The 15,331-nt window shown below is 37.3% G+C and overlaps 1 protein-coding gene across 1 annotated transcript; it reads left to right on the top strand.

Moving 5' to 3' along the window:
• The first annotated feature begins 656 nt into the window (after window positions 1-656).
• LOC145773877 (heparan sulfate glucosamine 3-O-sulfotransferase 1-like) lies at window positions 657-10,192 on the top strand. The gene is made up of 5 exons (XM_082585001.1): window positions 657-831; window positions 2,322-2,398; window positions 2,971-3,140; window positions 8,089-8,263; window positions 9,368-10,192. Exons 1-5 carry the CDS (start codon window positions 657-659, stop codon window positions 9,977-9,979), a joined length of 1,209 nt encoding a protein of 402 aa, XP_082441127.1. The 3' UTR covers window positions 9,980-10,192.
• Window positions 10,193-15,331: the final 5,139 nt, after the last annotated feature.

Genomic DNA, 15,331 nt, shown 5'->3' on the forward strand with positions numbered 1-15,331 from the left:
ATGGGCGAAACACGTGTCTATCGCTGTCAATTCTTGCTACAAATCGGCTGCCGAGAAACATATCGTTGATTGGAAAGTCTGAAGGGCTTGCGTGGAAGCTACACCGTTATGGTTAGCGAATCGCAGCTGCTCGCTGTACTAGCGAGTGCTCAGCCTTGTGCTGATAGCCGGGAAGAACGCCCCTCTCTTCACATGTCCTCTGCCCTGGCGCCTGCTGGTTTTGTTGGCTCTTTCTTTGTTTCCACAAAGATAAGAGTTAAACTGACTGGTAAAGCGGTGGTCGAATAAATTTGTGGCAGAATACGGTGCGATACTGATGAGCCCAGCCATGGGCGAAACACGTGTCTATCGCTGTCAATTCTTGCTACAAATCGGCTGCCGAGAAACATATCGTTGATTGGAAAGTCTGAAGGGCTTGCGTGGAAGCTACACCGTTATGGTTAGCGAATCGCAGCTGCTCGCTGTACTAGCGAGTGCTCAGCCTTGTGCTGATAGCCGGGAAGAACGCCCCTCTCTTCACATGTCCTCTGCCCTGGCGCCTGCTGGTTTTGTTGGCTCTTTCTTTGTTTCCACAAAGATAAGAGTTAAACTGACTGCTAAAGCGGTGGTCGAATAAATTTGTGGCAGAATACGGTGCGATACTGATGAGCCCAGCCATGGGCGAAACACGTGTCTATCGCTGTCAATTCTTGCTACAAATCGGCTGCCGAGAAACATACATATTTGTATTGGTATTGGGATTTGCATTCATATTGTACCTGTCAACACTTCCGCACTTCGATAAATTCTTGAAACCTTTTGGAAAGAGTAAGACTCAACCAAATGACATTGGTAAGCATGATGGTAAACCATGATGGTAAACATGATGGTAAAGTGATGAGTAAGCATGATGATGAGTAAGCATGATAGTAAACCAAATGACATGGCTACTATCAGATATCACATAGATGCTGTATGTGTTGTAAGTAAGTTCTGGGCAGATATTTGCAAATGTTTCGATCGTTTAAATGTTCATTCAAGCGAAATCAATAATAGTTTGTTGAGATCTAACAAATAACCTAGGTTGCTCAGTAACTTTTTCTTGTGCAAACTTTATCGTGTAATCGATTTCAAAGGTAAGCTAACGACTGTTTACATTTTTGTTTACACCGTTAGCTCAATGGTTAAGCGCCCGGCTCAAGATCACGCGGCGCTGGTTCTCGGGTTCTCGACTCTCGGGGTGTGCGCTTGAGCAACGCATTTCATGACTGCTCTCCATTCAGCGGCACCTAGTGAATGGAATAATTCCTCGGCAAGAACACTTCAACAATCGAAAAACTTCACTCTGCCAATCACGGTAACCAGCAAGCATGCGAAACTGCCAGGAATGGCCTGTCAAGTTTTTGTCAGTCCAAGGATAAAGATTCCAAACCAAACTAAGCATTTTTGTCTGCACCTGTTTCGTCATTAGCAATGTTTGGAATGACATCGATTTTATGTCACACATTCTTTGTTGGGTTGATTTTGGAACTTATCTATACTGTAGGCTATATTAAATTAGTAGATGTTATTATGCTATGAAAAATTACTATTTTTTTGCTGTCATCGTTAAAAAAAATATTATCATGATTATAATAGTTTTCGACACCGCCTTTTCAGAGCATCAAACTCCATAAGTAATAATGTTTTTAAAAATAAATATCGTGAAAGCAATGTAGTTTAGAATACTGATACATTCTAGCACTAACGTGGCCCAGAAAGATGTTTTGAAGCCCAACACTTATGGGCTTCAAAACATCTTTTTGCAATGCTAAATAACAAAATATCTGCAAATAAATCGATAGTCATAATAGGCTAGTGAATAATATCATCCAAATATTCCACACTTCTTTTTCCCTCTCTTCTCTCTTTTTCGATCATATTTATTCGATTATCGTGACCTCACAGGCGTTTCAAGGAGGAATGGTTGGAATTTGCAATTGGTTGGCTAGGCTACTGCTTCCTAAACTTAAACTATCATTATAAAAAAATTTATTTAGTTATTCACAAGGTAGTTTGGTTGCTGCCTGAAAGTTTGTTTTGACTTTCTTTTTGAATGGCAGGTAACAGACTTGTCAATTTTTTTCTATCTTTTCATTTCTATCTACCAGAATTCATTATTTTGCAGCAAACAAAATTTGCTGAAAGCGTTATTTTGTACCTTGGGCTACACGAAAAATTAGACTTAAAATATACCGAGCATCATCTTTAAAGAGGTTTCTGTATTTGACTACCAGAGCATTAAACAATTGTTGCAATAGGTTAGGTCTAGTCTATATCATGAAGTTGCTTTAATTTTACAGAGACTTTAAGGACTTTTTTAAGAAATCGCGAAAAAGCTTGGACTGAAATATTGGAATATTCTGCAGAACATGAAAAGGTTTGCAACAGTGTCAAGGCCACGATAGCCTACTTATAAAATTAGCTATAGACTAAAAACAAGCTAAATCGATTTCTAATGATGTTTGTGTTTTTCGAATGAAATGTGATTTCCATTTGTGCACACACTTACTGTGCACAATTTTTTTTACCAACATTTCTTTTATTTCAAAATATTTTTTTATACTTAAAATAGTTCAAATCGCTTAAAACATATCTTTTAAGGCTTGCGGATGGTTAGGAAGCGTTGTACTACAGTAGCCTATCGTTTACCACATACGTTTCGAAGGATTAGGGTTATTTTCTTTAAATATTTGGTTTCACTCTTAACTTTTACTCTATAGCGCTACTGAAAATAGTTCCAATGCAATAATAAGTTTTCCTTTTTTGAAATGATTTAATTAGTAATCATACTCAATCGGCTTTTCCGAGTTCATGTTGATGTTTTTGCCGATTAGATCCAGTTCTTTTTGTTTACAGTAAGTCTTGAAGCCCCAGTATGACTGACCATTGGAAACATTGCAGAATAACTTGAAACTGTTTGACTAATTTTAAAAAGATAATGCGTTTCAGACAAGAAAAAAGCGGTTCCCACATTTCATTGGAATTGGAGTGAAAAAGTGCGGCACAGATGGAGTAATATCTTTTCTTGGTCATCATCCTCTTGTAAAAATTCCGGCTGAAATTGAAGCATTCTTTTTCAACGTGGAAGGGAATGTAAAGTGTGGAATGGAATGTTACAAGTAAGAAGTATTTAGAAATGAAAAAATTCTGTTCAACTTTGCTAGGTTTCATTGCAAGAGTTCGAGGACGTATGGAAGTGTAGCATAGTGGACAAGTCGTGACGCTACTGTAGACTTAGGCTACGTCATAAAAATGGTAGACATTATTCCAAAGTAAATAAAGCAAACTGTTGACTGTTTAATCTTGGACTGTCCAGTGTCCATGGACTGCACTAGCCTACCCCGGCAGTTACAATACTATGCACTGATGCGGAATAGGGATTTTAGATTAGGGGATGTTAAATTACATCCGTTTTGGCGTATCCGCCATATTAGAATAGTCACATTTTTTTCTGCTTTATATTTTGTTTTACTTTTTTTGGGCTAAATAGAAGTAATGAAGTTAGCTTCAAAACAAGTTGAAGCTTTTTATGGAAATCAAGCTTGCAATAAGGTACAAACGAACTGTCGAGTTGAGATTTAAACGCATCAATTTGCACTTTTTATTGTGCTACATAAGCTAATAAGTTTACCAGGGATAGTTGATCCCCGGGTAGCCTACTTTTAAATTATCGAATCTGCGTCTCCTACAAAAAACTTTAGACACCCCTGATCGATCGTAAATGTTCAAAAACAAGTCTCATATCAATAAATCAATATTTATTCGCAGCGGCGAATCCAGAGGGGAGAAAATGGGGCGATTGCGCTCTCCGCCTTAAAACACAGAAAAGTAACTTTATTTAAGTTTATGTTATATTTTTAAGGTCAGATTAATGTAGACCTACACATCATTACGTTTTGTCGAAATCGACCCCTCCCCAAGGCTACTTGCTGGACCCGCCCCTGTTTATCCGCAACTAGCTATTGGACAGCACCGGAAAGAATTTTTCGCCATATTTGCTCATAATTACTTTTAATGTTTGGTTTAAAGAGTGTAATTTGGGTTGAAGTTAATTATACATAAAATTAGTGCTTGTAGCAACTTTAGCATTATTGTGTAAGTGTAAAGTATATTGTTGTGCAAGACTTTCAAATTGTTTCGTTTTTTTAAAATTTACTTTCGTTTTAGTAGAATTGTAATGACAAACAACCTAGGATGTGGCAATGTGGCACAGTCACTGGATAGTGGATAGCCATGTAAACATTTGACTGTAGCATTAAATGCCATCTACAATTGTACGCTAATCTTAGCCGGTTAGGTGGTCAGATGTTGCACAGTATCAACCTGCATCGTCCCTTGCATAAGAGGATTTGCTTGTCAATGGCCGATAAGTAACATTCGCTAAGTAGCCTAACATCCAAAGATGCAAGCCATGCTAATACACAACCTCACCTGGACGTCACAAATGCTAGGGGACAACAGAAAGTGGAGGCAATGCCTCCATTGTCTCCAGACCAGTGTAAACGCCCCACCATGCTGTAGTTGAATACGGAAGACAACAGGTAATTAGCTGTGTTAACATAATGCAGCCGCTTTGCTGCGGCCAGCGCTTATGGAAGCGGCGCGTTTGCGTGCCAAGTATCGGCAAGTGTGGAAAGACGCAACTTTTCGTTGCCTTTGAAACAGCGTTTATTGTTGCATACAGCTTGTATTGCTTCGGTGAATTCTCTAAAGCTTCTGTTATCTATCAGAAATAGTTTTTCAATTATCAATTAATCATCGTTGTAGTGCTGCTTTTTCAGCGAAAAGTATGTTTGTTTACGAATAATTTTGAGAAAAGTCTGACTGGCTGTTCAAGGAGTCTTTTCACATTGATTCAAGGCCTGGACACGTTGAATCCGTGTAAGGAAAAATTGTGAGCCTGTAAGTGTAAGGTGACACGGATTCCAGGACAAATTATGAAAAGACGCATGTGGAGCACGCAGGAGATACACATTTAACGTTCCCTTGCTACGTCAAACTTGTGTTGACTAAACTTACAAATATGAGTTGGTTAATTGTGTCGAGAAATCCTGATAGTGATTGACAGCATAGGCCTATGGTAGCATCTCTGGTTGGGTTTCAAGTTGAAGAAACAATCAAAAAGTGCAACAGCGAGCAGGGCCTCGGAGAGAAATCAGGACTGGTCGGGTAACAATACAAAAAATGGGCCTCAAAAAATAATTTTCCGTAAAAATAAAAAAAGCTAACACATTTTATTGTGCGTTACATGTTGGTCTCAATTGAAGTTAGCCTAATTTTATTGGCACGAAATTAGATTTCTTTCAACATTCGATTCAACGTATTGGTATGGTAGGCTAAAAACTTCTTTTGATATGAAAATCTTCAAAATTTACTAGATTATTACCTACTTGCAGCAGCAATACCATTGTTAAAGCTGTTTTGTCTAGAAAACATCGTAAACACACAATAGCCTCGGCCAGTAGAGATGCAGCAAACCCAAAATTTTTATCCGCACACCGCACCGCAACTGACTCATCTATCCGCACACCGCAATTTATCTGGAACTTTGACACTGCACTGCACCGCCCTGCACACCGCAAATTACAAAATTTTCAACGATATTTTAACGCGTTATTTTTTAGAAAGTCAATTGTGGCAAAAAGCACCCATGGCATATAACTGGTAACCTACCAGTAGGCCAGTGATGTACGCGCATACACAAAATATTGACGCTGTCAGAGTTAACGCAAACGTTCGAAAAACCATACGCCGTATGCGTCAACGCAACTTGTAAAAAAATTTGGCAGCGTCAGCGCATACGCTAGCGTAAACTAATTTTGTTTGCTAGGTGCCAAACATTCACACGGTATAAACCACTCGAAACAAACAAGCTTTATTTTAAATTTCCACGAAGAAACACAAGCATCTGAAAGTGTTCATCTGACATTTTGCTGTGTTTTGTTTCCAATATGTCTTTGCCCATTGAAAACATTCTTTCAACTGCAGCGCTGGAAGATATTGGCGTGTTATAGCAAAAAAAAGATATTAAAAAGTATGCGTTGACGCTATGCGCTAAAAAACCGCGAAGACTTTACGGCGTAGCCTCAAGCGCAAACTATCCAAAAAAACGTAGCCGCAAGCGTTAGCGTAAACAAAAAGTCTACGCCGCAAGTATGCGGCGTAGAATTTGCGGCGTATACGTACATCTCTGCAGTAGGCTACAGTTGTGCACTAATTGATTAGGCTAACCAGATCATTTTCTCTTATCAGTAATGCATCTAAGTTATGAGACATCATGCTTTTTCAAATAGAATGTTCCTGGATCCAGTAGCCTATCAGGACTTTTGAACACTTTTTGTAAGCAATAATGCAATTTTAATGTCAGTGGCTATATGAACTACACACACAAGAGTAAAACTTATAGCCTGAACTCACTGGGCTAACTGTTATAGTACAATAACTAATGCGGTAGTTGCGCTAGGCCTATAGCCTGGTAACTGGGAGCTGAGCTTATCAGCTAGGCTATTAATCAAAAACATTCGTACAGCTTCACTCACAAGCCAGCCCCAAAACCCTGTCAACTGCAAGCCATTTGCAATTTGCATAGCTTTCCAGCTTAGGGTTTCCGAAAAAAAAAATGATCCGTGTTTCCAATTTAAATTTAAAGTTTCATAACTGATTTTCTTGAAAAGTTGAAAGTTTACGTTTACGAAAGTTTAATTTCTTGAAAGTTTACGCGGCAAGCGGCGCGGCGCGGCACGCGGCGAAAAACTCAAAAGCGGCCGCGTACGCGGCGCGGCGCGGCTTGCATCACTATCGGCCAGTGGTTATTCAGGGATTACTAGAAGTTCGGGATGCGAAAGCGCATGCTCACTGCTCAGAGTAGGGTTCGTTATGCAAAAGTGTTGCCAGATATTTTTAATTGAAACGCTGTTGTTGGTCAGGTTAAGAATAAACAAAGATTTTCAGTTAAACATAAAAAGGAAACAATATCACACCAAATCAGAAAAATCAGTCTATTTAAATACAGAGCTTTCGCCACACAAGTGTGGCTTTTTCAGTATAATCTTATTCAAATAGAATCTTGTGTTGACTTTTATTTGAATAAAATTATACTAAAGAAGCCACGATTGTGTGGCGAAAGCTCTGTATTTAAATAAACTGATTTTTCTGATTTGGTGTGATATTGTTTATTTTATTTAAAAGTTTTTGTCACACCGCGCATCCCAGTGAATCATCAGTTGAATTATACAAAAATTTGATGAAAAGTTTATGAACGAAGTTTTGTTTTGAAACATAAAAAGCTTTAAAAAAATTAATCCAATGCCATCTTTCACACTCATCAACTTGCCTAGTTGTAAGACTGAATAGGCTACAATAAAAATAATTTTTGCCACAATTTGGCCTGTAGAAATTACAACTTGAAATAAAAGAATAAATTCAATACTAAATTTATTGACTTTCGAACTTGAAAGCTACTTATTTATAAACTGATTGTTTTGTGTAACAGCAGCTCATTTAGAAGCCTAAATTTACATTTATAGACTGCAGCTTAATTATTTTAGATAGCATTAACTTGCAAACTCTGTTACAGTGTTAAACAACCGAATTAAATTTGTTGGATTTTACAAATTTTGAAATAAATTTAACTAGAAAGGAAAGCAACAGTTTACTTCTGAACTGACCAAGAATAGAGTTTTTCTTTAAAAAGGCATATGGCAACACCATTTAACAACACATCTTACTCTGAACAAGTGCCTTCGCATTCCATACTTTTAGAACTCTCTGTGTCTACTCTATATTAGGGGAAAGTTAGAGCACTTGTTTCATTAATTTGCATTTTTATGAAGCTGGGAATTTTTTTTATTTTCATAACAAAATGAGCCCTCTCAAAAATTAAACACAAAAAAACTACTCGTTTTTCCTTCACAATGTTGTGCTAGGGGAGAAGCTGCCCGACTTCTCCCCCTCAGAGCCCCTGACAGTGAGTATTCCACAGAGATCTTTATCATACTTGGAGAAATGAGCTAATCAAGTAGCGTAGGCTACTGGTTCTTTACTAACTCAGAACTTAATAATACACAGACGATTCTTTCCTCTCATCAACGACAAAGAAATAACTGGTGAAAAAACTCCAGCTTACTTTGATGAGCCCCCACACAACTTGCCTGAATTGATCAAGTCCAATCTTCCAGACGTCAAATTACTGCTCATAGTATGTGAACCAGTTAAAAGGGTCTTCTCTGATTACGTTCATGAGGTAAGTCAATCACCCGTCTTTCGTAGCGATACCACTTTGGTGAATACAATTAAAGAGTTAAAATATATTTTTAAATATGCTACTGCGTAATAGGCAGGCCCGGATTTAGGAGGGGGGGCAGAGGGGGCAGTTGCCCCGGGCCCCCCAACTTTTGAAGGGCCCCCTTATGTGAAAAAAAATGTGATTTTGTGCTATTGTTTTCCTTTTGGCCTTTAAAGTTTCTGCAAAATGCTGTGCAGCACTGGACTGATGCTACTGTAGACGTAGAGGTGGTTTTTCGCGCCATAGGCGCGAAAAATTTTTTTGCACGGGGCCCCCCGATCTAAAAGTGCCCTGGGCCCCCCGTCAGCTAAATCCGGCCCTGGTAATGGGCTATGTTTATAGCTGAGAGTAGCTGACTAGACAGCAGAGAAAACTGAAACAAACTTAGCTTTGTAGCAATAGTGGTTTAAGGTTCTTTTGCAATATTTTCGGTATTTCAGCTATATATTTGGACATCAGCATATGTTTCAATGTCGTATCATAACTGTTGCAAAAAAACACAAGTAGTCTATTTGTATTATTTTAATTTGCTTCAAAAGTGTTCTATCTGCTGTCCCACAAAACATAGTGCAGTTATACGACGTGGCTATAAATGTGACATGGTTGCGACTTGGTAACTTTAAGGTACTAACGCAACAGAAACGTCACCCCCTAATTTGCACTTTGTTACAGTTTTTACCGCATGTGATTGAATCTTATATATTGTTTGTAATGCCACTGATGCCACCACAATTTAATGAGAAAACATCATCACTGTTTTAAGGGGGACTAAAAACATCGTCAACGTCACTTACTCAGTGGTCACACAAATGTGGCCAGGCAACGTCAAGCAACGTCATTTCAACAATATCTCAGCAGCGTTACTGCGACGTCACTCGCGTTTCAACGTTGTAATGGAATAATGTTACAACGTTAATAAACATTTAAAATCAAAATGGAAAAGACATTACTCATTAGGTCTTCTGATGAAGTCTCAAAGTTACAGCGTAGGATATGAGAAATGTCGCTTTAGCTTCTGATTCTAAAGGAGAAATCAAGATGGTGTTTATTTTCTACTTGCAGAGAGCACGCTTCAAGTTGTTCAATGCTCAACTGGTGGCAAAGTATCCAACCTTTGAAAGCTTTCTAGATGTTTACTTCCCAAAAATGCAAACAATAATGGCAACTCTACATCAAGCTAAAGAAGATGATGATGCCATTGGAAAAAAATTGAGCAATTTTTATCGAGAAGACCCAAGACTGGGTTTAATTGCTGGGAGTTTGTATGCGTATCATATTCAGCGATGGAACAGACTATACAACGATACCAACCTTATGATAATAAATGGAGACGAGTTCTTGAAATCTCCAGGACCAATACTAGAAAAAATGCAAGATTTCATTGGAATACCAAAACTTTTGATTAAGCAAGACTTTGTGAAACATCCTAAAACTGGATTTTATTGCTTTAGCAAATTTACAGAAAAAAATTTAAATCAATCCATAGTTGTTGGGTCGGAAAATCTTAACAGAACCTTGCATTGTCTTGTTGACACAAAAGGTCGCACTAGAAACGGAGCAAAAACACTTTTAGAATCCAGTGCTTTAAAACTAAGGAAATTTTTTAAACCCTATAACAAAATGTTTTTTTCCAAAATTGGGCGAAATTTTGAATGGAATTCTGATTCACTGTAAAGCTATTGTAGCTTGGAAAGACAGGATACACAAAAACAATTTATTGTAGTCTTAAGGGAATGCTTTATTGTTAGTTTATTTTTTGCTGAGCTTTGTCTTGTCACTATGTATCTAAAGTAACGAATTTGCAGTAATAGTTACTTGTTAATCTCCAACAGCACAGCCCACATACAGACAATAAATATGAGTTATATTCATGTTTTCGTTCTTGCACTGGGTCATAAAAAGTTTATTTGCAAGCTTTTTCTTGATAGTACAGCATACTTGCAGAGACTGTGAACAATTGAAACAGGCCCGGTCATCCAAGTGGTGTTTCCGCATATTGAAGTGTTGGAGTCTGCGAATTATTTCATCTAACTTACCCTGTGCTACTGGAGGTTTCTTGAAGCGCTTTGTTTAAGCGCATAATTCAAGGCTCGAACTTTCGTCACTTGGTCTTGTCGTTTCTTTGACGAAAAGTCAAATGTGTGTGGTTGTGATTTGAAAGACAAAAATAAGAAAATGTTTCACTGTAGTTTAACAACAAACGTTTTGCTATTGCATTGTTATTTTGCTGCACTTATTGTAGCCTATATTAGCCTATGCACAATAACATCGTATTTATATCAATGGCAGTCTTTCTTTCTTAAACAACATATTCTTACTTAATGTTATTAAAAGTACCGTAATTTGTGTTTTGTCAAGATATTTTAAAAGCAACTTATTGTTCTTCACCTCCATACATTTATAAGTGCATGCAAAAGCTTCTTTGCAAACATGGAGTAAGCTAACCATAACTGACGACATGCTTTCACGTAATTTGAAATAGATTTTCATAAATACAAACATAAAATTATACGTACAATTGTGATTGAATTACTTGTAAAAGTAAATGTAAGTATTCATTGCTTGAAAACAACTGAAGAGAAACTACATTTGTAGTTTGAACAACCAAACCAACATCCAATCGCAATGTGTATTTTTATTGCTTGTTTTTCTGGCCTTAATCCCACGATGATCGCCGTTTCAAATTTTTGGTTTTCACACCAGCCTGCTGTGCGCATCCCCATCGTATTTATATCTACTTTTCATCTGCATTTCATCATCCATCACCGAAATCTTCATCAATCTCTTCCTCAGTGAATCCGGTACTTCGGAATTGAATTCAAAATGGCGGATGTTGCTACCCCCTTCTAGATCGAATTTAAAAAATTTCGGTTTTGTTACTGCAGTAGAGAAGTACGGCTAATTTTGCACTACCTAGAAGTACTGAAAGGGATCAATTTGAATCCTAACGCAAATTCAATGGTTTCATAGAGGAAAAACATGCACGCTGCCCTTGATTTTGATTAAGCAATAACTGTTTTTTTGGAATTACGTTCATTAGTGCCTGCTTTTGCATGCACAAAGCTCATTTCCTCAGGCTAAACTTCAAACTTACATCAAGAATTCTCTGTTGTAATGTAATTGTTGAAGAAGCTTTCAAATAGGCTGTCGCTACACAACTACATCAATGTTATGCAACATATTCTACATTGTAATATTTACCGCACAGGAAAGTCAGATACAAAATACAGATCATCCATAATGAAGTGACGCAGTATCACTTGTCACAATCAATGTGCGAGGTCTCGCGACGGGCTGCTTTGTATCCTGATCGAGCGTGCTGTTTTAATTGTAAAATTCTTGTGCTATAGGTTATCATCGGTTATTGTCCTGTAGTAACCTTTGATTGCGAGATCTCTATTATGTAATGTATATCCAGAACATTTATTCGGAACAAACCTGGAATGTTCTTTTGTTTTCCACGATTGCCAAATGTCGTTTGTCATGACGTCATAAGCATGTTTACCAGTATATCTGTGATTGCGAAATCTTTATTATGTAACGTATTTTCTAGATCATCCTACTGCTACGTGCAGATCTAGAAGCTTCTTTAACTTGGTTGTTTACGTGTAGTGCAACGTGACAGAACAATGAGTCCTTATGATGTAACATTACGTAACCTTCTCGAAGTTACTAGACCAAACAACCTGCTATAAATAGTGGTGTAATTTGATAAAATATTATTTTGAGTTGATTATGAGAGTTGTGTTATGAGTTGTAGATTGCTGTTGTAATAGTTGGTGATAGGTGCAGAGATTATTGTTGATTGAGAATCGAAGTAATTGAATACAAGTAGATGAGAATTGGTGCTGATATAAATTGTGTTCGAAATTAAAGTTATTTGAGAAGCCGTTCGTTAAAGTCCTTCAAGAATTTTCATTATCATTTCACCAGTAGAAATATCCGACATTTAATTGACTGCCTTTCGGTAATATCCCATTAAACTACGTCATTGAACCTTTCCAAGTCTCTTTCCTGGTAAGAGATAGAAAGAAACTGTGACATCACTGCAATTTTTAAATACAGTATTTTAAAATACAGTATAGCCTATTGTGGGAAAGTTTTCTCATAATTGGATGGAAGTAGGCTATAATGGGAAATGCATCTTTCCAATGCATTTGCAGTACACAATTTGTTTAGCAAATCTTTCATCAACTAGGTGCTTTGTTGGTGCACTGCAGTTGCATCAAATTTTGGTGCAACAATATGCATGACCCTCCAGTTGTTCTCCTTCTTTTAAAGTGAGCAATTCCCTGCCTCTACTATCCCTAAATGACACGGCCGCTTTTTTCCGGTTCATTGCTGACGCCATGATAAAGGAATGAATGGAATACGGAAAATATCCGTTCTATTCCATAACATACTCGGCTTCTTCAGTCCGTCCAGCATGAATCAAACGTTATGCGCTTAAACATGTAGCCTATACTTCAATATTTATGAAGCTTTGTATGATATTGGCCTCTTAATTATCCCTTGAGCTCTCGCTTGATCTAAAGTTATGTGTGATCTAATGATATTATACCTTGATGGATTTTTGCACAGTTGAAATATTATGCCAGATATTTATTCATTGTGGCTCAAGAATTGTGTAATTGCGTTTATCAAAAAGTTGTATTTGATTTGCTTTTAGCCTACATGTTATTTTGTCGATAACGCCACTTTAGTATAATCGATTTTTCTATTTGAGTGATATTCATGAATGCATTAGAACTAATTTCATTAATTCGTGTATTTAGTGCACTATGGTACAGACTATACCAAAAATAAAATACTTGTGAATGTGTGCTCTACCATACGTTCATATTTAGCTTTCAGTCTTGAATGCTGAATTATATCATACAATTTCTATGGTCCCAGGTTTCTGAAGTGCTACCTTACATTACATTTAGGAATTGTGAATCCACACACGAAAAAAGGAAAACGATTGGACAAAAAGACAATCAAGAATTTAGAAATGCCATAAAAAAAGTTCAAAAAAAATATATAACGATTTAAATACTTTCTACAAAACGTGTTTAGTGCTCTCATTGACAAGACTGCTTTTGAGTAGATAACAGCTAACAATTATTGGCACAATATAGCAACAAAACTAAACCGGAATCTGAACCAAAATCCGGGAAGGAAAATACCAAGCATCTCATGTGCATTCAGAAAGTAGCAGTAAGTGGTTCTTACTGCTCAGAGAAAGTTGTTTTTGTACACATATCTACTCGCGACCGAGTTAGAAGGCATAGCCAAAAAAGAGGTGGTTGGTTGTAAAAATTTTGAAGTTAGTCAGAAACAGATATCTCATGTATCAACGTACTTTTTGTCTGTCCCGTTAGAACGTCTCTTTAGAAGCTTGAACATGGCACTTTTGCATACTTACAGTGTGGACCACTGACGCATACCCAGTCATTGTGACTGTCAGAGCCACAGCTTGCCTTTGAAATGCTGCTATTTGTGAATTATTCCATTCAATGGGTGATGCTGAATAGGGTTGTTTGTGAAATGCGACGCTCAGGCACACACCGCGAGAGTTGAACCAGCTACCGATTGTTCGATCACAAAGTCGGTGCTTTATCTATTGAGCTGTCGGGTAAACATTTCGTTGCTTGTAAAGATTGCAAACCAGTTTTCGAATGCTCAACCTTCTTGTGCAGATTTCACAATGTAGATTTTAACGACCTGTTTTGCAGTGCAGAATTTGAGTTCCACCCCGAATCTTGCTTGTTATACAAACGCTTGAGGTTTCCATTTGGATACAGTTGGAGCTCTATCTTTTTTAGTTCTGGTTGTGCGATTCTGTTCTAACAATTCAAGAAAACGCTGTTTTTCACAATTCGCTTTTACCTTTTTTTGACATTGACATAGTCACATTATGATTAATGTTAACAAAATGATGTCTTGTGTTATTTTAACGTTGTTTGTGATATATTTTGGTTACCCATTCTATGACATGAGTACAGCACATTCTTTTGATTTAGTTATATGAAGTGGTGTCTCCTGATTAAATCTTAAATCATAGAATTAAAAGTTAATCGAAAGCGACACTTAAAAATTGTAACAACGTTTTGTGCATGGTAAAATGTTAGAAAAAATTCACTGCTGTTACAATCAATTGAATATCATGAAAGCTCACAAGTTCGCAATGAATTTAAGCACTTTAAACTTGATCAGCGTGCTCTCACCTTAAATGTCACACATAAAAGGCATCGCAGCGATAAAAAAAAAATGGACTATTCAAACTACGGTATTCAAACTACGGTAAAAATGTCAATCAATCAATGGAAGCAGCGAATAACTATACAGACATTTTTGCGCCTTTAATGTCTTTCCGAGACACAGCCGCGTGTTCTACAGCGGTGTCGAACCAACGTCCTTTCGACCGTCGCGCAGACGCTCTCACCACTCGGCCACGCAAGCCGGCGAGATAGGTGGCCAAGTTGAAGGTGGCCAGGTTGTTGGCTTGGTTGTAAAGTGTTTTGGGAATAGATAACACTGGTCAACACAAATTTTTTGGCAGACAAAGTTAGAGTGTTTTTGGGGGTTTTGAAGGGCGCTTATTCCGAATATGGCCTTAGTTTTCCAGAATTGGCTCTAGTTTTGAAGATATCGCATAAGGTCATTTTGACCAAAATCCCGTATTTGAGCCTTATGCGCTAGATCAAACAAAACAGTTTAACCATATTAGATATTTTAGAAATGCAATTTAATGGTCAATTGTGAACAATAAAGACAGTTTTAAATTTAAATACAGCAACATCACGAAATTGTTAGAAATATTAGATTTGTCATACCTCAAAACTTGATGTTACCGATGTCATATACACAAAATACACAATCATATAGCCTACAGTAGTGTAAGTACATAAAACACTAAAAAATGTTGCATTAAATCAGTCAACCAACCTTGTATTATAAAATTTAGATAAAAGGAACCACATTATCTTTTTCATAGTAAATTGAAAACAATGGTATGAAATACAATAAGATTAAAACTATTAA

The sequence above is a fragment of the Aplidium turbinatum genome, chromosome 7 (genome assembly GCF_918807975.1).
Source record: "Aplidium turbinatum chromosome 7, kaAplTurb1.1, whole genome shotgun sequence".
NCBI classification, from domain to species: Eukaryota; Metazoa; Chordata; class Ascidiacea; order Aplousobranchia; family Polyclinidae; genus Aplidium; species Aplidium turbinatum.

What these genes read in the sequence shown, in the direction of transcription:
- LOC145773877 (XM_082585001.1), top strand. Translation starts at nt 657, where the DNA reads ATGGGCGAAACACGTGTCTATCGCTGTCAATTCTTGCTACAAATCGGC. An exon ending in ATTCTGCAGAACATGAAAAG is followed by an intron (nt 2,399 to 2,970) that starts GTTTGCAACAGT and finishes AATGCGTTTCAG; the next exon opens with ACAAGAAAAAAGCGGTTCCC. An exon ending in TGTGGAATGGAATGTTACAA is followed by an intron (nt 3,141 to 8,088) that starts GTAAGAAGTATT and finishes AATAATACACAG; the next exon opens with ACGATTCTTTCCTCTCATCA.